The sequence below is a fragment of the Vanellus vanellus genome, assembly GCF_965231255.1.
Source record: "Vanellus vanellus genome assembly, chromosome: 28".
In the NCBI taxonomy this organism is placed as follows: domain Eukaryota; kingdom Metazoa; phylum Chordata; class Aves; order Charadriiformes; family Charadriidae; genus Vanellus; species Vanellus vanellus.
In genome coordinates, this window is record NC_138933.1 from 1424536 (window position 1) to 1446718 (window position 22183).

A 22183-nucleotide genomic window follows, 5' to 3' on the forward strand; every position below is an offset into this window, starting at 1 on the left:
ACGGCGGAAACTTGTATTCTTTCGTATGTGTCTGGATACAAGAGACACTGTTTTATCTAAATTCCATTTATTGTCTGCCATTTTCTGTTTCCATAGTATGCACACACTTCATTTCCCATCTCTCCTCTCTAGAGCGCCATGATGCACTGTATGTTGTTGGAGCACTGGATGAAACTTTGGAACTGAGGGGACTGCGTTACCATCCAATTGATATTGAGACTTCTGTATCTCGAACACACAGAAGCATTGCTGAATGGTAAAACAGCTGTGAAAAATTAATTCATCCTAACCTAGCTGAAAAGTAGCAACGTTTATGCAAAGATGCAGGATTGAGTAGAAAAAAATACATGAGGCAAATTCAGATGCTTTTTTGTGTTACCATCAGCAAGTCATGCACCTCATTTCCCATCTGTAGATCAGGATAATACTGGGCTGACTGACTCAGTGTTTTCTCATGAGCCTTAATTCAAAATAGAAATGATGATTTCCTGCTTTGTGGTGTAAAGAACCATTTATGTTTGAGTCAGTGAAAGCAGCGTTTAGTTCGTATGTCACAGTAGGTAATATTGAGATGCATTTGAACTGATCTTTAACACGTTGGGACTGGGTCCTCTTGGCATTAGGTCGCTTGGAAATGCAGCCCAAAGCAGGTGGTAAATTCCATCTAAGGATAACGAGTTGTAAACTTCGGATCTTTGTGTTTGTGAAAATAACTGGGGTTTCTTTGTTTTGTTTTGGTTTTTTTTTTTTCTTTTTAACTTTTAGTGCTGTGTTCACGTGGACCAACTTGCTCGTGGTGGTTGTGGAGCTGTGTGGCTGTGAGCAGGAAGCCCTGGATTTGGTTCCTCTAGTTACCAACGTGGTCCTGGAAGAACATTACCTAATTGTGGGAGTGGTGGTGGTAGTGGATCCTGGCGTTATTCCTATCAATTCCAGAGGAGAGAAACAACGAATGCATCTCCGCGACAGTTTTCTAGCTGATCAGTTAGACCCCATATACGTAGCCTATAACATGTAACGTGTGGGGGGAAAGTGATGTTCAGAAACTTTGCGGGACCACTAAATACAAAGGGTGGCTATAGAAATGAAGCTGGTGAATATTACTAATACTTGATATAAAGTTTGAGATTGCTGCCATATTCCCTTCATCTCATCCTGTGGTATTAAGATCCCGTTAACTACCGACGGACAAAAGGAAATGTGGTAGACAATGGAAAACACTTGTAACAGTTTACTGAAATATTAGCTTTATAGAAAATGCAAAGTTGACAAGTGTGTGAGCTACGAAATTCCTAAGGCCTTTACAGTAGTGTTACTTTTTTCATCTGTTGTACATATTTGTATTTTTATCTAATACTGTTTTAGGATTCTATAAGGGGAGGGTTTATTTAGTTAAGATAATAAACTATTAAGAAAAGGGTCATCAGAGTTCCGCAGTTCCCTACTATATAATGTACTTTGCAGCTGTACTGTAGCGATTCATTCCATGGGATCACACAACTTATTTAAAATTGTGCCATGACCAAATCAATAACTTACGGAATCTAAGAGTTACTTATTCATATAGATATTTCTTGAATTTAAAAAGAATTTTGCCTATATTTTAAATATGTAAATATTATTATACATAATTCACTTAGATAGAAAATTAACTTGGATAACAATGACGGCTGAAGGTAGAAGTTTTTAAGGACAAGTAACTTTTGTGGTCCTTAGCATAATTCCATTTGGTTAGACGACTAATGGGAGATACACACAGCTTTCACAAGTTTTCTTGTTTCAGTATGTAGTCGTTTATTGCTGGCCAGAAGTGTGTCATAGCGTGTAGAAACCTGTGATTTTTAAGGCACATCTTTCTCAAAGAGGCTGAATTGAAAGAGTAACGTGGAATTTGGTAGAAACTGCAGTGCAAGTCCAAAATGCTTAACTGAAGTGATGGCCCCGAGTGACAGCCTCTGCCTCCGCCCTCTGTGACACCTGGTGTTTAAAGGGAAAAAAAAAAAAAAGTTGTTTAGACTGACATACAATTGAAGTCGCTGTTTGTGCAATTCAGTCGTGATTCCATTCAGCTCCCTCTAGGTAGAGCAAGAAATACTGTAAATAGGCTTTAATGTAAACTGGGAGGCAACAACCCATTTTTCCTCAAAGCATTCACTAGAAAGAATTAGATCATTCTGGGGTTTAAGTTGAACGCAGTATTTCTTTTGCACAAAACCGAGATAGAGCAATGCTGGTAAACACATTGTTAAATAACTTTGTGAAAATTAATATCCCAGCCTTCAAAATACTGTGTCGGCTTTCACATTAGTCAGTGTAATGAAACAGAAGCCTTGGAGTAGCGGGAATAAGCTCTTACTGTTCGGAAGCGATCGCACAGCGGGCTGAGGGAGAGATGGGGTTTAAGCTTTGACTCAAAATTACCTTTCTTTTGTCTAATACTTTATAATCTTTTAAGAACAATTAAATTCCAATGGGTGTTGAGAAAATATGATTTTGGAAGCAAGGAGACCTGATACCAGATACTGCAACAGGGTTTTTTTGAGTCAAATGTGGTATTACAGTGTAAAGAAACTTGTTATTTAAACGTTCCAGATTACCTCATTCAAAGTTTTGGGGCAGTTTTTGAAAGGTTTATAGGGTGAACGCTGAAGATCCTGCGGCAGTTATCAGAGTGTGTCTGTAAGCAAGCCCCAGTTTTGTTGATGAAATCCCCTAATGTATTCTGTTAGTTCTTCACTGAAGACAGGGCTGTTACTGTTCAGATAAGAAGTTCCAAATGATACTTTTTGAAAATTATTTGATGGGGGAATAGATTTAGAAAGTGGGAGTTATGGCAAGGCCAGACGGAAGAGTTGTTTGCAAACACTTCCCTCCCCAAGTGCACACCCCTGAACAGTTTCTTTTCCTGTATGTACCGCAGCAGTGCGAGAGCACCGCAGTGCTCGTGGTCCTGTGCCGCCACCTGGGCGGGAGAGCCGCTCGGTTAGTGGGAGGGATGTGTCCGCTCCTCAGCGGTGCATCCTGAAATACCTACGTGGGACATCTTTCATGTATTTAGTTTTAACAAATTGGCCACAAAGTGAGGCAAGTGAGAGGTGTAACTGTGACTGATACAGATGCTCCTGCACCTTTTGTAGGGAGTAAAGTGCATAAATGTTGTTCTCCCTTTTCAGCCAGCAAAGTCTTGTTATTACGTGTTAGGCATCACTTTATTTTATGTTTTCTTGCACGGCAGAGTGACTTGCAGTACTGCTTCACTTCATTGTTGCCCATTTCAGAAAAAATTCTGATGGCCTTGACTTTTCTCTTACTCAAAGCTTCAGATGATTTGTTTCAACAAATACTTTATTTGTCCATTGAAGTGGACTTTAAGTACAATTCTAGGATCGTCTTTTATTTTTGCTCACGATTTTTCAGAAATAAAACATTGTGTGTATTAATTTGATCAAAGATTCCCAGTATGTGGCAGATTGACTTTCTGAAATGGCATTTTTGAGTGACATACTGGATTATTTTGATTTTTTTTTCCTTGTTTTTTATTTGGTTAGGTATTGGTAGCTTCTTAGGGTTTGAGGTTTTATCTTGCAAGTTTACTGTGTACTCTTATTCTTTATTCCGGCACGTTACATTTCTCTGTGTTGGAGAACTAAGTTTACAGTCCTGCCCGTAGAGTGAGATGACATTCTGTTGTGGATGGCCAGTAGGTGACGCAGAGCAGCTGGCCAGTTCTGACTGTGGTGAACGCTTTTGTCCATGTTTGGCACAGCGAAAAGCAACGTACTGGAGAGGAAGAAGTACGGAGCTGTGACTCTGGAAATCCCCATTTCTGACTGCAGCGAGGCTGTCCACGGGCCCTCTCACTCCTTCCACTTCTTCATCTGTAGATGAGGATATACATTCTCTACTCCTTACACCGTCCCTGTGAGGTAACGAACCGTACAGCACTGCGTGCTAAGTATTTCTCATTGCTGGCCTCTCTGAGGTTGGGCTCAGTTTGTTCTTCCCACCTGACAGATGATGGGGTGCGGGAGGGCTGTCAGAGGTGGGACCGTTCCGTTTTGCGGCAGTTGCTCCGTGTCACTCCACGCACCCAGATGGAATACCGCCAGGGCCACGGGCGTCGCGTGCTCGGGCTCAGAGAGGGATGCTTTTCCGTAACTGTGGGACGCAGCGCGGCGTCCCCAGCAGCAGGCTCGCCGTGCCGCTTTCACCTACCAGCTTACCCGCCTGCAGAGGGCAAATTAGTTCCTGCTGTTGGCCATCAGATCCCAAGCTGAGAGCTGCAGAGAAACTTAAAAATGAGGGATTCTTAACGCTTTGAACTAAAATATTTTGTATGTCTTACTGTTTATGATACTCCCGAAGCAAAATATGTGGGTACAGGTCGCTTTGAGTCCTGTCTTATTAAAATTTGCACTGCATTTCTGATTTAAATAAATGTAATTAAGATGTGTCATACTAACGGTCCTAAAAATAAGGTTGTAAAAACAAGATAAATTTTAGCCCTAAATGCAATTTTTCTTTAATTTCTGTCAACCTATTTACCATTGTCAAATTCAGACTACAGCATTATGTAATTATGTATAAAGTTTTTATTTATTTAAAATTAGATTAGCTATACATTTTTAAATTTAACATCTGGCTGGACAGTGTTCCATTAACGCATTGATTGTGTTTCCTTTGTCTTGTGTTAATAAATATTGATGCCTGATCACTTGCTTTGTTCTTCCTCTGCTGTCTCTCCGAAGGAATTTTTCATTTATTTATTTTATTTTTGAACGGGAATTCAGTGGGAGATTTACAGACTCTCACCCTCTGCGATTCCCCACGCAGCATGAGGGGTTTGTTCCCGGGAGGGCTGAAGCGACTGCCTGAGGCTCTGTATGAGATGGCCATGCAGAAACCGCAGTGGCACTTGGGATTGAGCACTGGATAATCTCCGCTGGCCAAAACTAACCACAGAGGGTTTATGGAGGTTTCTTTTTAAATATTCATAAATGTTAAGATAGAGTTTAATACCAGTGAGAACGTAGTTAATGTTAGAGCCTGACACCAGCTGCTGTCTCTGTGTGTACCTGTTAATGGCTCTGTGTTTCTGGGTAAGACTATACTTAGACGCAGCATTTCCTACAAATGATGAGTAGCAGTTTTACTATGATGACTTTTGAAAACATTTCATTTTCAGTAAATCTTTCCTGTATTTTAAAATTATTTGCTTAATATTGGGAAAGCCTCTTTAAGAAACCAAAAACAACAAAACGACATTAACTTTGACTTGTTTTACTAATCAAGCAAATTGAAATAACCAATAAATCTTTCCATAAATGCATTTAGAATTGAGTGACCAAATTTCCCAGGTGGCTGAAGACTCCTGTTCTTGTTGTCGTGGCTCCAGCCCAGGCACCTTCTCTGGGATCGTGACTGGGCCGGGAAAACTTTCCCCAATTCTCAGGAAGAGAAACTGGAGCCCATGGAAGTCTTCGGCAGTGGCAGCAGCAGCAGAGGAAAGTGCTGTCGGGGCACTGGAAGAAACGGGATTTACTGTAGAGAACTCATTCCCCCGCTGATGGTGGTGGGTTTGACTTTACCGAGGGAAAAGGGCTTGGGAAACTGCCAGAAGTGAGGGAAAACAAATGTTGAAAACTGCAAACGAAATAATGCACGAGTGCCCTGTAGCAGCAAGAAAAAAAAGTTAAGTATATTACACCAAGGCTTTAATCAAACCCCTTTCTGACATAATCTTGTAGGACAATGGAAAGGGTGGGAAGGCTTTCATCCGTTCGGGTGCTGTCTCTGTCCTGAGCCGGGCCCGAGCGCCACCCCACCGCCGGGCGCTCCCGCCGCCTTCCCCCGGTACGAACGAATCGCGGGGAGAAGGAACCGCCCCTGACAGCGGCTGCCGCCAGAAAATGGCATTACAAACGGGCAGCGCTGGGGCCGAGCCCGGCCCTGCCGCGCCCTCGACACCGCCGGGCGCCTTCCCCGGGGCCGGGCCGGGCCGAGGCCTGCGCTCCGGGCGAGCCGCTGGGGGCGCACTCCCGCCCTGGGGCCTGGAGCGTCGCTCTATCGCCACCTCTCCATGGTCCCCCGTGGCTGGAAACGGCCGTGCGGAGGCGGCGCCAGAGCGGACGCTCTAGCCTCCGCCCGCGGGGCTCTCCGCTGCGGGAACTCTATGGTGGGGATTTCTAGGCGAGGCCTCCGCCGGGACTCTATGGTCGCAGCCCGCCCACCCCGAGCCTCCCGCGCGGCCCCGCCGTGTTTACGATGCCGCCGGCGCCGGTTTCCTGAGGAGGAGACGGGCGCGGCGGCGGCGGCTCTCCCCACGCGCGGCCACCGGTGGGGCCCGACGGGCCTCTGAGGTAAGAGCGGGCGGGGGAGGCCGCCCCCTCCCCCTCGGCCCGCCCGCCCCTTCCCCCCCGCCCCCGCCGGGCCCCGGCCGGCCGCTCCCGCCGCCCCCGGGCCCCGGGCCGGGCCAGGCCGCGCCGCTGCCCTCCGCCCGCCCTCGCCGCAGCCCGCTCTCCTCCGGGCCGCGGGGGAAGGGCTGAGCCCCGCTACAGGCCTGTGCCGCCGCCGCTCCCCTCAGCCCGGGCCCGGCGGGACCCCGGGGAGTTCCCGCCCCGCCGGGCCCGAGGCGCCGCGCTCCCTCTCGGGGACCGGGGCTGAGGCAGCCGCCGGGCCCGGCCCCGCTCCCCGCCAGGGGTCGGTTCCCCTCCCCAAGTCTCGGGGCCGCGGAGGAGGCGCCTGGACCGGGGCGGGGGGGAAGAGGGGCCTCCCGGGCCCGGCGCGGAGCTCTCGGGTCGCGGCTTCGGCGCCGTGCGCTGGGCCCGCAGCGGGGCTCCCCCGCTGACCCTGAGATGGACCGGGGGCCGGTAGCGATTGCCCCGGGATGGCGGTGCTTGATTACCTTTTTTCCCTTAATTTTGACCCAGTACCGCTTTTGTGAGCCCTGATTCCAGCGCTGCAGGCAGCGAGTCAGCGGGGTGATTCCGGGCGGCTGTATGCAAACTGTAAACGATCTCACTGATCTTTTCCTCTGGCAAATATCGAGGTCCCTTATGGCCATATATGAGACGCGTTTTTAGTCTGCAGCGTTTTCTTTGCGAAGCCGCCTGTCGCGGGGATGCTCGCCGAGCTTCGTTCCACGGGCGAGGGCTGAGGCGGGGGGAGTGGAGGAAAACCCGGGTGGAAAGCGGTGGAAGGTGCTGCGGGAGCTGTAGGGAGCGGTGGGGGGTGCAGTTGGGAGCCAGAGCTGGAACGGCGCACGCTGGCCCAGGTCTCCTCGTTTGCTTTCTGGCGTGACCTGCAGGGATGTGCTGTCCTTTCCTTCTGTCTTTTAGCTGATTCCTGGAAAAAAAATGAAGTTCTGTCAGTATTCTGGATGAAAAAAAAAAAACCCAAAACTTTCCCCAAGTGTCTTAATCGCAGAATTAAGTAAATAGTATTTTGACTGCTGCAGCTGGCAAAGACAGCTTATTTTGAGATGTTAAAGAATGCAAAATTTCACCAGATCACTTGAGTATAATTTTACTAAATGTTTTAAAACACTTTCTGTAATTTGCATTTGTCAGTATTTGACTCTTGTCACTTAGCATTTGAGAATAAAATGCTGTGTCCAGTATTCTTTGATTGCTGACTTTTTATAAAGTCTTTTTTTAAAAAAATCAATAGTCTCTTACAATATTTGAGTACCGAAATATCATTCAGGCCTTTCCTCTGCTGGATTTAAAAGGGCAAAACTTTTGCAAGGGCATGTAGCGATAGGACGAGGGGTACTGGCTTTAAACCGAAAGAGGGGAGATTGAGGTGAGATCTGAGGAAGAAATTGTTGGCTGTGAGGGCGGTGAGCGGCGCAGGTTGCCCCGAGAAGCTGTGGCTGCCCCATCCCTGGAGGTGTTCAAGGCCGGGTTGGATGGGGCTGGGAGCAACCTGGGCTGGGGGGAGGTGTCCCTGCCTGGGGCAGGGGGTGGAATGAGATGGTCTTTAAGGTCCTTTCCAACCCAAACCATTCTGTGTCTATAAAACAGAATTTGGTTTCTTCCTTTGGTGCTCTCGCACTGCAGCTCACTTCTCCTTGCCTCAACGTACAGCTTTTATATTCAATTATCTTACTCTTTGCCTCCTGGTTATGCTTTGAAGCTTCATCTGAGGCCAGGAATCCGTGATTTTGGTCATTTCATGAGCATTTAAATAGAGACGGTCACTGTCTCGGATAATCTGCATTGTGAACAGGCAAAACCCAAACGGTGGGGAGAAGAGAGCAGTGCGCTGTTTGCGGGACACTGAAGCAAAGAGCGGTTGAGAGCGTGATGGCCGGTGCTGCCGAGGCGTAGTGTGTCTGTCAGAGGAGCAGCTCTTCAGCCATTTAGGCTATTTTTCATCAGGATTAGTGAAAGTTGTGGCAATGGGTTTTTCTTCTTTACTTGTTCTTTCCTAATTGATGCTCCTCAGCCATTTAGCGTTTTTTTTAGTGGTTCTTGAGAGGTGGTTCAAACTAAGGAACACGGCATTAGGAGGGTATGTATGAACTATGGGGCGATAAATTAAACTTGCCCACAATGAAATGTGACATTGCTATTTCTCTTTACAAGGAAGGTATGTTTGAGACTCAAACTGGCGTTTAAAGTGAGATGAGTTCCTTTGGCTGGTGAGAGCCGATTCGCAGCGGTTTAAAAGTCCTTCAAAACAAACTTCGTAGTGCTGCTGTTGCAGACTTTAAATTAAGTTACTTTTGAGAGGTGGCTGCGTGGAGGCATTGTTTTTATCCTGAAAAGCGTCACCCTTGCCTACCTGATTATAAGCCCGTGGTTTTCATACAGGTTGGAACAGTCATTGTTTTCTGGCTAATAAAACACCGGGTGTTGCTTTCATTAATTCCCTCTCGTCAGTACCCTGTGACATGTAAAACTCTTCCTTCGCCCCGCACTGCGCAGCTGGTGTCAGCTAAACGGTATGTTCTGTGTTGGAAGTAGTTACAACTGTGGTGTAAAAAGCTGCAGCCCTGATGCGTTTTCCCATCTTTGGTACTTCTTTGCAAAACTCGAGAACTTGCAGGTTGAGGTTTTTCATTGGAACTGTCTTTCTAGAAGCCGATAGATGGTAATCGCTGTTTCAGGTGTTCACGGAAAGCCATTCCAGTGGACAGTTCATGGTTTTCCAGCTAAATAAGTGATTTTAACAAGTTAGGGGCATGTGAATCTTGTGTGACAGTCACGCAAGGCCAAACGGGCTGCTGCGCCTCCTTTATCCGGTGGAGAATATAAGATGCGGTAGTCATTTTTGCCTTGTTAAAATCGCTTGCTAAATCTTTTTTTACTAATATCATTTTACTAAGATTCATAGATGTTGGCTGAATATTTAGTTAAATATTACTGAGATGAAGTGAACTTGAAAAATCATGTTTATAATGGGAAACGCTTTATCTTTTTTTCCTGTAAGAAAGACTTCACACCTATGAGAGAAAGGTCAGCAAAAACCTTTGTGCATTCTCCCCGGTTTGTTTATTTTGGGTGGGTTTATGTCTTATCAGTTTCACTGTTTCTTGGCAGTCTGTTTTGGTGCTGTTGTGAGGCTTTCATGGGACAATAAGGCAGAGAAAAACAGTAAAAGAGAGAAGAGGAGGCAGAATGTGGTTTAGCACTTCAGAAATGAATTGGGTATTTCTGTAGCTCTGGAAATTTATTTTAATTTTTGCTGTTGTCTGGATTTCAGTTTGACAGTGCCCTGTTTACGTGTGGCACACGGTATGTAGAGGTACAGAACGTAGATTTTCCTTTATAAAAAAGCTAAAACTACATTAGAGGGTATACAAAGTTGCGTCCCTTATACATGCTTGTCGTTGGTTCTGCTCCTCGTTTTTTATAGCTGCAAGATACTTAAATTACTTTAGTTCTCAATTTTCTTTTCTTAAAAAAAAAAAAAAAAAAAAAAGGTGAAAGCCACAGCAGTCGCTCTGACTTCCAGGCAGCAGCTCTGCAGTGGGAGCAACTGGAAACAGAAGGTGCTGGATGGCGTTGTCCCGCTCCCGACCCTGCTCCGCGGCCGAGGCTGGCCGGGAAGGCGCGGTGGCCTTAGCGCTCGGGACAGCTTTGGTGAGCGGAAGGATTTCCAGGAGCTGGGAACGGCCGAGGCGCTGCCCGTCTCCCCGGAGCTTCTTATTCCAACGGGAAGCCTTCATTTTGCTGCTTCAGCTTAAACTATGGATGAATTGGTTTATATTTCCAGCAACAAGTACATTGGGAAGCTCTGTCATGTGTCGGAGAGCGCCTGTTCTGTGCTGTAAAGGACACGGTTTCATCTGTCACCAAACCATTGATGTCTCATTAGTTTTCTCTCCGCAAAGTCCCGTTTTAGTCACTTTTTTTGAGGAGTTCTGCAGCGGGACTCCTCAGATGAGTAAGGATTGCAAGAACAAGATGCTGGTCTTGGTGTACATTGACTTTTTACCCTCTAAGTATACGTCAGGCTGTGAGAGCTGTGGTTTGTCTCAGTAGGGAAAAATCAATGACTCACATTTCCACAGAAAGAAATGTAATTTCCAGTCTCATAGCAACTGTCCTTTCAACAGTTTCAAACCTTCTGTGACAAAATGTTTAACACTCACCGATCATCTCTTAATGCTCTAGGCTGGTCCACCCACTCACCCCACCTAAAAGCATGCGTTTTTACATCACCGAATCCCCCAATATTGGAGGGGGGATGCTGTCAAGACACGTTGAACAGTTAAATATAAAATTTTAGAAATGAGAGAAGCGTTACTGGCTGTATTATATGGAGACGGAGTGACTTTTGCAGGGTTTAAAATTCAAGCTCTGTACTTTGATTTTTGAATCCCTGTTTTGTGTTTATACACCTTCAGATGTTTTAAAATAGGTTTGGCTGGTAGCTCGGCTAAAATATTTTTGGAAAAGTATTTTACTTAGAGCAAGATATTCTTTACTGTAAATGCTTTATCTTGGTTTTCTTCCTGGATCTCATGACTTGACTTTGTTTATTTTCACTAAAAAACAGGAAATTCAGTAAATACATTTGACAGTGAACTTCAGCACCGGGTGGGTCTGAGCCAGCGCTGGCGGCTGGGGGGACTGCCGGGGCGAAATGTCCCGAAACGGGGCTCCTGCTGCTCCAAGCCGGGCGCTGGGCTCAACCAGCCACTGTCTCTGTCCCCTCGTGTCCCCGTCAGTGCTCGGGGTGTCGCAGGGGAGTGACAAAATTGCTGTGCTATTCCATAGTAGACATCGAAGGGCAAAGAACTAATTTAAAATGTCCAAATAAGGCTAAAGGCGTTATGCGCTGCGATTCTATAAAGTATCGGTGGGAGCTGGACACCTATTCGCTCTTCAGATTTATCATTAACGGCATTTAACTCGTTATTTTTTTTTGTAGTTGATTATGGAAGAGGTGCACAAGAGCAGCAGTACCAGTTCAGTGACACCCTCGCAAACGTCGGCCGTACAAGGTACAACACTACAGGCAGCTCAGCTCTCTCATATTGCTCAACAGGTAAAGCCTGGGCCAAATCTCAGCAAACATTGGAGGTAGTTAAGAGCCAGTTTGTATGTGCTACAAACGACATTAATTCTCGAGTTTAGAAACGCACAGAGAAGAAAAAACTAAAGAGGGTTGAGAAAAATGCACTCGTTTGTTGATGGATGACACAAAATTAATCAAATGGCTTGTATTGAAAAGACCAAAATTAATTTTCCTGCTGGTACAATGCAAAAATGCATCCCAGCTTTTTTGTTGGATTGTATGTCCTTGGAAATCACCATCGACCTGACATGCCGGAGCTGCTCAGTTGCTCAGTAATGAATTGAGGGCCTACTTTTCTTTCTTTTTTTTTTTTAAATTTATTTTTCAGAAAAAGCATTCACAGCTCCTTTTGTAGTAATGGCAATCCCGGGTGCTCAGCACCATGGAAACGCTTGGGGTTTAGCCCAACATGAATGTATTTAATGTAATAAATCGCACAAAGTTAGAAATTTGACGTACTTACTACAGGGGAACATGACTTCCAGAGCTTTATCCCGAATTCAACTTTGTGGGTCTGAAAGAGCGTGTCTTTAGGTGAGCTCTGCTCCCGCAGCCACGGAGCTGTCCTGGGAAACAGTGGCGTTTGGCAGCTCGGACGCGGTTTGCCGTGTGGAGGCGGCGTAGATTGTGATGCAAAATTTAGATAACGGCACAAGGCAAAAATGGGACAGAATATCGGTGTCCCGTTGTTTGTTTACAGACTGGTTTTCTGACCTGTTGGCATGTAAGGTTGCCAGTGTAACTTAATATTGCACTGTACGATATGAAAGTACTGCTAAATGAGAAGTTAGCTGTATGAGTTTTAGCGATCCCTTCATCTTTTCGTATATTCCAGATTCATAAAAGTAGTGAAGAAGTTTGGTGAGGAACCTGGTTATTTACTTATGCACCTATGTGTATCAATTTTTAAGGGCAAAGGCTCGTGCAAGTTCAACATCAAAAATACAAATCTGCTAGAGTGTAAGAAGTGTTTTACATAGGGGTAGCAGCAGTGAGCAACTTTCTGCCTGTTAAACCTACGTTGCAGCTGCAACGTTTATTGAAATTGATAGTTTAAAACATTGAAGAAGAGATGCTGTCATTTTTATTTGGAAAAATCTGCTCTTTGTTCTTCTTCCTTGTCCAGCGCTTGCGTACCTCGTCTCCTTCAGTTCCCTTTGCCTTTCCTCTGGCTACAGCCCTTGTGCCTTCAGCTCTTGAAGCAGATTGCTCAGCTTTTGCTGTACTTAACTCTTGTGATTTCTTCTCTGTGAAAGCTTTGAACCATGGCCTCATACCAGTTGCTTTAAAAAAATATATAATATCCAAGAACACCAAATATGTACGTTATTCATGCTGCCTTCTGCATCGTTAGTCTGCTCTGCCCGAAGCCCTCAGTCTCGTTGATCATTTCATCTGGATTTAGATTTTTGTGCCCTAAACTCTTATTAGCTTTAGTGAGAATTAAGGCTACTTATTAGGGACTTTTATTTCTGCTTATCTAAGTCCAATACACTCTAAAAACGGAATAAAAACTTAAAAAAATAAACTGTCACAGATGTGGGGCTTTATCTGTGCGTATGGATGGAGTTAATGAAAGCAGTCGTGCTCGCTGCGTCTCAGTGTTGTTGTGATTCTGAGGAAGTTGCTTCATTGTGGTTCATGTAGAACTGCACGGATGGAAGTTGCAGCATTTTAGTCTTTTGCACATAATGCTACATATGTGATTCCCACCGAACTTAGGGCAAATAAGAAACTGTTTCAGCCTTTTTCATGCGCAGATACATGTTTCAAAAATGTGCATCTTTAAAGGGTACCTTCCATGACTTCGTTAGACTTCAAAGAAGCTTCTGCTAATGCATGTTCTCTGCTAGTTTTCCGACATGTACGTACACTTTCTGAGGAGCAAACACTTTTGTTAATGGTTCTTTGCTTTGTTGCAGATGTCTCTGAGAGGTCCTGCTCCCCTGACCGTTGTCCAGCTTCCTGGAGAGCAAGTCCAGGTCCAGGGCGTCATTCAGACGGCTCAGTCCTCCTCCGTCATCCACTCGCCTCAGGTGCAGACAGTGCAGGTAACTACAGAGGGTCTGCTAAACAACCCAAAATCCTCTTTTATGTATGTGAAAAGACTCATAAAGGCTTGTCTGGCTCAGCCAACTCTGCCGCAGCGCAGCCGTTCTGGCCCCGCAGAGCCAGTGAGCCATCCAGGGACAGTACTTTGGGGGTGCATCACTCTTAATGATTATTTAGGATTGAAATTATTTGTCATGCTAAAGTTGCCTTTGGCGTTGAAATTAAACTATTTGACATTGCCTCTCTTTATAAAAAGAAAAAACAAAACAACCCCCCATCTCTTTAGTTGGTGCTCTTAACAGATGTGCAACCGGTGTGGTTCAGTACCCAAATAAGGAGAGTATAGAATAACCCAGTGAAGAAGAACGTGTTTGGAAAAGGCAGAGCTGAGTGATGGGGGATGAACTGGCGATCGCTCACCTCAGCACACTGTACCTCCGTTTCAGCGGTGCCCAAGTATTCTGCTTGTGTGTCCTACTCATTTGCCGTGTGATTTTTGTGCCGGCCACTTCAGAGGTGCCGTGGGGAGTTCAGTCGAGCCTGTCGCTGCCCTGGGCAGCCCGGGGTTATGCAGCCGGGTGACTGGAGGAACTGTGCTAAAACATGTTAATTTGTCACTGATCCTTTGTTCTCTCCGTATCTATTCATACGACATGAAATTGATAAACCACAGAAAGTAAACCTATAATGCATTTTCAGCTATCGTTGTTCCTGCAACATCAGATAATGGAAAAGAAAACACATTTCTCTCTGCTGAAAACAGTTAAGCACCTGTTTTAGTAGGTTGTCTTTACAGGAGTCTCTGCTAATCCCTTCCTGTCATCGTGTTCTAGTTGCAGGGTCCCCACTGACTGCATTCTTTCCTTTTTTTCTGTAATTTGTGAACATTGTGGCCTTGCACTGAAATGGGGTAAAAAAAGTAATATGTGAGCAGCTTTTTTCTAATGTTGATAGTAGGTTGCTCCTTTTGCCTCTGTAGCAGCAGTTAAGTGAGAAATGCTTTTCCCAGAGCTGCATGCATTCTGCTCGACTTTTTGTTGCTGGCACACAGATAGATGTTTTGTTAGCTTGTATTCAATAAAGAGCATCAGAGAGAAAAAAAAAATTTGCCAGATGAATGAGGACACAGTGAAATAAAGAGAAAATTACAGATAATGCCTTGCATGTTTACTCCCTGATACATAGCTGCCTTAAATATTATTTTCATTTGACTCTTATATTCTGACCAACAAAATACGCTGCTCTTCTGCCTGCATAAAAGATTTCAGGTATTTTAGATGTTTGTCTCTGGACATGCATGGTGTTCCTGTTTCCTTTCCCACCACCTCCTTAGACAGTTACGTGTGGGAGTGGCTCACCTTCAGACCGCATCAGCTAATAAGACAGTTAGGCTTGTATGAGTTTTATGAAAATAATAACCCATTTGTATTTCTTCACACTGCTGTTTTAAAATTTCTGGATTGATTAATCCGGCAGTTTAATCCAGCTAGAACAGCCAGCTTCAGACGGTGGATGTTTTTCAGCCTTTAATGCGATAAATACTTTGGAAGAATCTCTTGAGCTTTTCTTTTTTGCATTTGTGTAGTTTTCATGCAGCGTTAGCTTATAGACAATGAAAATATGTCATCTCTTCTGGGTATTGCTTCTGAGGCATACCAGATAACCACACGGAATGTGTTTTTTAGGTGTCGTCTTTGTCCGAGAGTGAAGATTCTCAGGATTCATCAGATAGCATAGGCTCTTCACAGAAGGCTCGAGGCATCTTGGCTCGTCGTCCATCTTACCGGTAAGTACTATATGTAATATATTTTGCATTTTTATTTGAAACCAAAATAGCAACTTTTTTTAATAGCTTCACCTATTCTGTCACCCTCTAAGTTGCTTTCTTTCTCTTGAAACACACGTTGGATCTGTTCACACAGTAAACGTTTTGAGGATGCCGTGTTAGCTGTCATTTGCTACAAGGAAACTTTGACTTAACTGGAGATCGGCTTCAACGTGACGTGGCATAGGGAAGATTATGTATCAGCTGGAATTTTACTCAGTTATATCAGTTTACTGCAACGAGGAGTGTAGTCAAATGCCACATCCTAGCTTTTCAAAAAAGAAATTTGTTAGAAACTTAACACAAAATTTAATATTTTTTACAATAATGTTCTGAAAATTTGAAAAGACAGTTTATGAACCTACCGGTTGCTCCTGGCTGTGATTACTGCTCCCACTTCTGCCACTGCTTTTCATTTGATGAGTGTTTTATCCAGTCTTCTTCGGACTTCCTGATGGCTTTATCTCATCTTGAATTATGTACCAGAACAAATAATTCAGGAGGGATTTTATTATTGTGCATGCAGTCAAAATCGGTGGTGGAAAAGAGCAATTCTGACTCTTCAGTTGAAGTAGGATAGGAAAATACGAGCTGTAAGCAGAGCTGCTGTGGGAGAACTGCTAAGCCGTGTGGGTTTGGGATCAGGAGTTGTCAGTTCTGCTTTCCTCTTCATAGAACTGCCACTAATTCATCGTTTGGCCTGGGGTAAGATGCATAAAATCCACACTTCCGTTGGTTCTTCTTTTAAATAGGGATGTGTCTGTTTTCACAGGGCATTGTTACGTAGGACATGGGTTGTTTGAGAAGCTGCGCAAGAGCCAAATCGGATGCAGAAAAGAAATGTAAAGTCTTACTCTGTAGCAAACGAGCAAAAGATCACATTTTTAAACTTTGCTCTAGTAATCTACTCCTGTTTAGTTTACTCTGACACCAGTCAGAGCAAACTGGTTTTAAAGCCTGTTCTTGAGAGAATCAGAGGATCAGGTTGTAAATCAGAAAAATCTCTTAATAAGGCACTTATATATCCCCAGAAAATGTTTATGGTGGAAACTGTGATGCGGCTTTTACTGAAATGAAATGATGCAGCTGCAGTGCTAGGTTTCAGCACACCGTTTTTCTGGAGATTACTGAAATCTCCTGTAAGTGGCGCAGGTTTTCATTGCAGGCTTACCAGTCCAAACATCTAAGGCTTTTAGAGGATAATGGTTGAAAATCTGGAATTCGTGCTGATTTGCACATACGCATACTTTATAAATCAGTAGCTGACTTGAATTGCTCTTAGCTCGTAAAATTATTCAAATAGTTAAATAAAAAACTAGACTATCTAAACTACAGAAAGAGTTTGAGGCAGTCACCTCATCCAATTTTTTTTTAATTCCAGAAACTGCTTTATATCAAAATTTTAGTGTTTATTTCTGTAATTCAAAATAGTGATAGTAGTTTGTAACTGCAGTAATTTGTAATTTTTGCCTACTATTACAACTGATAAAGGAACTCTTTTTTTATAGTAAAATTTTGAAAGATCTTTCTTCTGAAGATACACGCGATAGAAAAGGAGATGAGGAGAGTCCCGGTGTCTCCACTGTTACATCCATGTCTGTTCCCACGCCTATCTACCAGACGAGCACTGGACAGTACAGTACGTTATACAAAATATGTGCCTGACTGGACACATTTTTTTATTCAACTTGCTTCAAAAGACAGATTTTCTTTTTGTTATATATTTGACTAAGATGAAACTCAAAAGGTTTGGTTATTTATCTAACAGTTAATAGAGTTAGTACTGTTATTACATGGAAATAGGCTGCTATCTAAAGACTCCAGATAAACTGAGTGCTTCATCATCTTAATTTTCCATATTAAGAGGAGACATTCAAAGGATGTTGTTATGCAATACATAGTAGTTTTCTAGCATTAGATTTAGTCCAAAACGTAAGACCAGTGAAGATACCGTTATATATATCATAGGGCCACACCAAAAGGTGTTCTGCGATACCAGGGAGGCAGCAAAACAAAGGGTTTGTTCCGTTATCACCTGGTGTTCATCATGCTTGTGAACCAAAACGCAACCTGCTCCAGCGCTTGGAGCACCTCCTCTCCGTCCGTCCCTGGGCTGGGCCTTCATGCTGCCATTTCTCGCTCCCCCACACACACTCCTTGGCCGCTCGGGGTTTTTGCCCTTTCTGCAGTGTTTCCACAGAGGAGCCTGGAGCCGGTGCCTGGCTGGGGCAGTCCCAGCTCTCTGCTCACAGAGGCCACCCTGCAGCTCCCCCGCTGCCAACACCCCACCACTTCACACAGCACCTCTGGTCAGAGCCCAGCAGCGAGAGCCGGTCATGGAATCGTGTCACAGAATGGTTTGGGTTGGAAGGGACCTTAAAGCTCATCTCGTTCCACACCCTGCCCTGGGCAGGGACACCTCCCCCCAGCCCAGCTTGCTCCAAGCCCCGTCCAACCTGGCCTTGAACACCTCCAGGGATGGGGCAGCCACAGCTTCTCGGGGCACCCTGCGCCAGGGGCTCACCGCCCTCACAGTCAAGAATTTTTTCCTAATGTGTAATCTAAACCTACCTGATGTGTCGGGCAGATTTATCAGGTAATCAGATAGGTGGAAGTGATGAAAGAAAAAAGCCTTTCAATACTGGCAGTATTTTTCAGCAGTGGGAACAGATGCGCGGACTACAGACTTACCTTTAGCTGTACGTTATCATGTACAAACGTTGTGCATGTTCCTTTTTCTTTTAAGTTGCCATTGCTGCAAACGGATTACAGCTGGCCAGCCCGGGTGCAGATGGTGTGCAGGGTCTGCAGACACTAACGATGACAAATGCGGGTGGCACTCAGCCTGGGACAACAATCCTGCAGTATGCACAAACATCAGATGGGCAACAGATCCTCGTACCCAGCAACCAGGTGGTGGTGCAAAGTGAGTACATTCTATAAATGGTTAGAAATACCCGTGGCTAGCGCAAGTGTAACTTTCTAACGCTGCCACATTTTGGTATCTTATGCTGTTACCTCACCAGCTGCCTCCGGAGACATGCAGACTTACCAGATTCGCACCACGCCAACCACCACATCCCTTCCCCAGACCGTGGTGATGACATCTCCTGTCACTCTGACATCGCAGACAAGTAAGACGGATGATCCACAGTTGAAACGAGAAATAAGGCTGATGAAGAACAGGTATGTAAGTGCACATGGGCTGCTTTGATTTGTTAATGTGCTGAAGTAGGACAAATGACAAGTCTTCAAAGGACAAATGACGAGTCTTGCGAGCCAGCTGTACCGATTGTGCCTTCGGTGCCGTGTGCTGCATCCAGCGACTGGAAACACCGGAAATTCTGACCAAACCGCGCTACGCGTTCTGTCTCACGCAGTTCGGAGAAAACAAATTGTTTTTCCCTACATATTGACCAGATGCTGCTAAATTTCATACTCTCCGCCTATCCTTGTGTGCTTTTCGCTTTGTTTGGTCCCCAGTTGCAGTGCCAGCTCTCGCCTGGCATTGGTCAGCATCATAACATTCCAAAAGCAGGCAAATCTCAAATAAACAATCGCTTCTGCTTGTCTCTTCCAGGGAAGCTGCCCGAGAATGCCGTAGAAAGAAGAAAGAGTATGTTAAATGTCTGGAAAATCGAGTTGCAGTCCTGGAAAATCAAAACAAAACTCTAATTGAAGAGCTAAAAACTTTGAAAGATCTTTACTGTCATAAAAGTGTGTAAGAAAAGAAGGTAAAACTTTTGTGGACTGTTAAATTTCAGAGGAGAATTTTTTTTTTATACTGAATTTTTTAAACTAGCTGAAAGGTCAAAAATGAAACTTTTCTACCTAGATTTCACAACTTAAAGACTATATAGATTTTATTTACAACATGTTGGTGACAAAGTACAAAAAGGAAACAAGAAAACCTCACCAAAATTCCTGCTGGCACAACTGGAAACTTTTAAAGTCAAGATTGCATCTACAGTAAAGGACAGTCACGTTTTACGAGGCAGGTGATTGGGATTTCTTCGAAAATTTCTACAAATACCTCTTGTAAGGGAGGCAATATTTGGTTACGAGTAAAATGTGGATGACGTGGAATCCTTGCCATAGTTGACATTATTAGTAACATTTATAACCAGTATATGTTTTGATTTCTTACTCTCTTTCAATCCTTACTTTTTCTTTCAGTTATTTGTATGTAAATATTTTTATTTTAACCTGTAAGTTGTTATTTACAGGTGCAGATGATAAAAAAAGCTAATACTTTGCTAGAGGTATAAATTATGTTTACTCTTTCTCAGCTGACAGTTTAAAAAGTTGGGTTTTTTTTTTTTTCTTTTTTCAATGTTTGCTGTGTTTATCGAATTTGGACAGGATCGGCAGAAAGCGGTGAGAGGCTTAGTCCCGAGAGCGGCCGAGGCGCAGGAAATAAGGGGTTGACTTTTCTTAACGAGAATTCAACACATCCCATTCTTTTAAAGAACGGGGCGGTAGGAGGAGTGCTGGTGAACCGAAGTTTCTCAAGAATGATTTCACAATAGTGTGTTCTTAGTTGCTGGGCATGATAAACATCTATAATTGAAAAATAAATTGTGTGCTGATTATCTATATGATTAAACACGCATTGCTTATTCCGTCTGGAGATTCTACTGTGCTTTGGAACGTTTAAACCAAATCGAAGGAGGACGATAAAAGAAACAGTTGAAGATATATACCAAAGGGTTAATGAGGTTCTAATATATGGTTTATATGCTGAAAGTAGTGCAAAATTTCTGGACTAATTTTGTAAGGTAGGCGATATTTTGCAAAGTAACGGTATCTTTGTAAGAAAATATTCTATTGAAAACAGGTAGATGGTTGGTATATTTTGTAGCTAAATTGTGATCTTTACAAATTCTGAAATTGAGTTTATATACGTATTTTGACAGTTTATATATTTCATTTTAGTAAGCAAATGAAATATTTTGTGAAGCAGATTTTCAAGCATATATTTTTATGGATAGTACAAAGTCAAATGAGATCCTCTTTGGTGTAGGAGATATTTGAATTAATTTTGTATGTCTGTAGGCAACTTGCAAAAAAAAAAATGGATCCTAAAGAGTATCGGGGAAAAAAAGAAAAAAAAAAAAAAAAAAGAGATCAGGGCTTTTTATCCCCCACAGTTGACGTTATCTGCACATTAGATCTTATTGCTATCAGAGATTCTAGTTTGTATGATTTGAATTTGTTTCAGGTGAAAATCAATTGTTTGACATGATCAGGACTCTTTTGGGTGCGGAGTCTCCATCCTTGGAGCCACTCCAAAGCCCTGCGGACGCGGTCCTGGGCAGGCGGCTCCAGGTGGCCCCGCGGGCGCAGGGCGCAGACAAGGCGACCCTCGCAGGTCCCGTCCAGCCTCCACCGTTCTGTGGTTCTGTGATTCTGTGAAATAGAGAAATGTGTATGCAGTGCTTCTTGCATGAATAATAAATACACTATTTTCCATAGTTAGGACTGAATCCTGCTTCCAGTTATGTCAGCGGGAATTGCACTATGGACTATGCTGTTAAAAAGGTGTTAGAGCTACGTGTGTGTGTTGTGCTAGCTCCGATCAGAATGAAATTAAAAGATGTACTCACTCCCTAGATGTGTAATGCTTATCATATGGTCAGGCAGTATTTTTCATTTTACTCATTTTTGAATTAATGGACTTCTTAGCAAGCAGAGCTCTTTGCAAATGGTATGAGACAGACTGCATTCCACAATCGCATTGTTAGTGGGCTACAAAAATATATTTTTTTCCAAAGTTTCTAAATATATAATGGTTATGGACATGATCCACGATACGTTTCCTTTAGGCCAAACTGGAGTATAAATTTGTGCTCGTGATCATATCAATAAAAGAGTGCTTTTTTTGCACACCAAAAATAATAAGCAAAGGTTGAGAAAGCCATTACGGTAGGGAACTGCTCCAGAAGAGGTGTTTGGTGCCTCGTGTTTCTGTTAGTGGAATTCCAGGAAAGAGTGAACACCTCGGAGCGTGCTGAGCACCTCACAGAACCCGACCTTTTCACTCTGTCCCCCATCGGGTGTGTGTCCGCTCCATGGCAGATGTTCAGCAGGATTTGACCTACAGTACTGAAACTCACTTGGTGACTCCTCTGTACGGTATTTTGATCCTCACTGTGTGCTGTTGTTCCTTTACCTTCTTCTGTAATACGGAATAATAATAAAAAAAGCTATCAAGTGTTAAGACTGTAAAAAAAAAAAAAAAATCAAAAAAACAAGGGTGGCCAATTCTTTCTGTATTCAGCAAGTGAAACAAATGTAGTGCTGCCAGACATAAGGATAGTAAATTTTTATCCTCTTAAAGTAGTGTTTTGGAAAAAGCAGCTCATTTTTTATCATGGAAATATTAAACAGTAACATGAGTTTGCTCTTTTAAGTAATCACTTATCATGAAGTACTTATTTTGGATTTACTTCAAAATCTAGATTATAAGAGAATAAAATTATATCCAGAGAGTAGGAGATATCGTACCTAATACTGTTCTGCTGGCTATTTCCAAACAAAAGTACCTGCTTTATATGAATTGTAAATATTTGTCGAAACAATTAGATGGTTGCAAATTTTGACCTTGGTAAATAAAGTCGCCAAAATATAATTCTGATGTTCCTTATTTATTTTTAATTAACAAAGAACTGCAGTGGTTCTGACCAAACGTGCATCTGTTGTGTGGTATTGGGTCTTCTACAGTGGGCAAGAATAAATATTTAGTCAATGAAGCAGCACCCAGAGATCTTTTATCTG

At 43.6% G+C, this 22183-nt stretch overlaps 2 protein-coding genes across 4 annotated transcripts in view; both read left to right on the plus strand.

Annotated features, from left to right (window-relative positions):
- Positions 1-1421, plus strand: part of DIP2B (disco interacting protein 2 homolog B) — a gene marked incomplete at its 5' end in the record, with an annotated part of 66609 nt that extends 65188 nt beyond the window's left edge. The window contains 2 exons of the mRNA XM_082496381.1: positions 133-256; positions 766-1421. Coding sequence (XP_082352507.1) covers positions 133-256; positions 766-1018 — 377 coding nt within the window. The 3' untranslated portion in view covers positions 1019-1421. The remainder of the gene's footprint in view (positions 1-132; positions 257-765) is intronic.
- Positions 1422-6233: 4812 nt separating this feature from the next.
- On the plus strand, positions 6234-22025 carry ATF1 (activating transcription factor 1). 3 transcript variants are annotated; one of them, XM_082496372.1, is made up of 8 exons: positions 6234-6359; positions 11383-11499; positions 13452-13580; positions 15267-15367; positions 16915-17045; positions 18153-18332; positions 18433-18592; positions 18987-22025. In XM_082496372.1, the coding sequence occupies exons 2-8, from the start codon at positions 11389-11391 to the stop codon at positions 19129-19131; spliced, it is 957 nt and encodes a 318-aa protein (XP_082352498.1). In that variant the 5' UTR covers positions 6234-6359; positions 11383-11388; the 3' UTR covers positions 19132-22025. The 3 variants fall into 3 exon arrangements, with proteins under 3 accessions (XP_082352498.1, XP_082352497.1, XP_082352496.1); XM_082496371.1 differs by lacking the exons at positions 6234-6359; positions 11383-11499 and adding an exon at positions 7243-7273; XM_082496370.1 differs by lacking the exon at positions 6234-6359 and having other exon boundaries at positions 11326-11455.
- The last annotated feature ends 158 nt before the right edge of the window (positions 22026-22183 follow it).

What these genes read in the sequence shown, in the direction of transcription:
- ATF1 (XM_082496372.1), top strand. Translation starts at nt 11,389, where the DNA reads ATGGAAGAGGTGCACAAGAGCAGCAGTACCAGTTCAGTGACACCCTCG. An exon ending in CTCAGGTGCAGACAGTGCAG is followed by an intron (nt 13,581 to 15,266) that starts GTAACTACAGAG and finishes TGTGTTTTTTAG; the next exon opens with GTGTCGTCTTTGTCCGAGAG. An exon ending in CAACCAGGTGGTGGTGCAAA is followed by an intron (nt 18,333 to 18,432) that starts GTGAGTACATTC and finishes TTACCTCACCAG; the next exon opens with CTGCCTCCGGAGACATGCAG.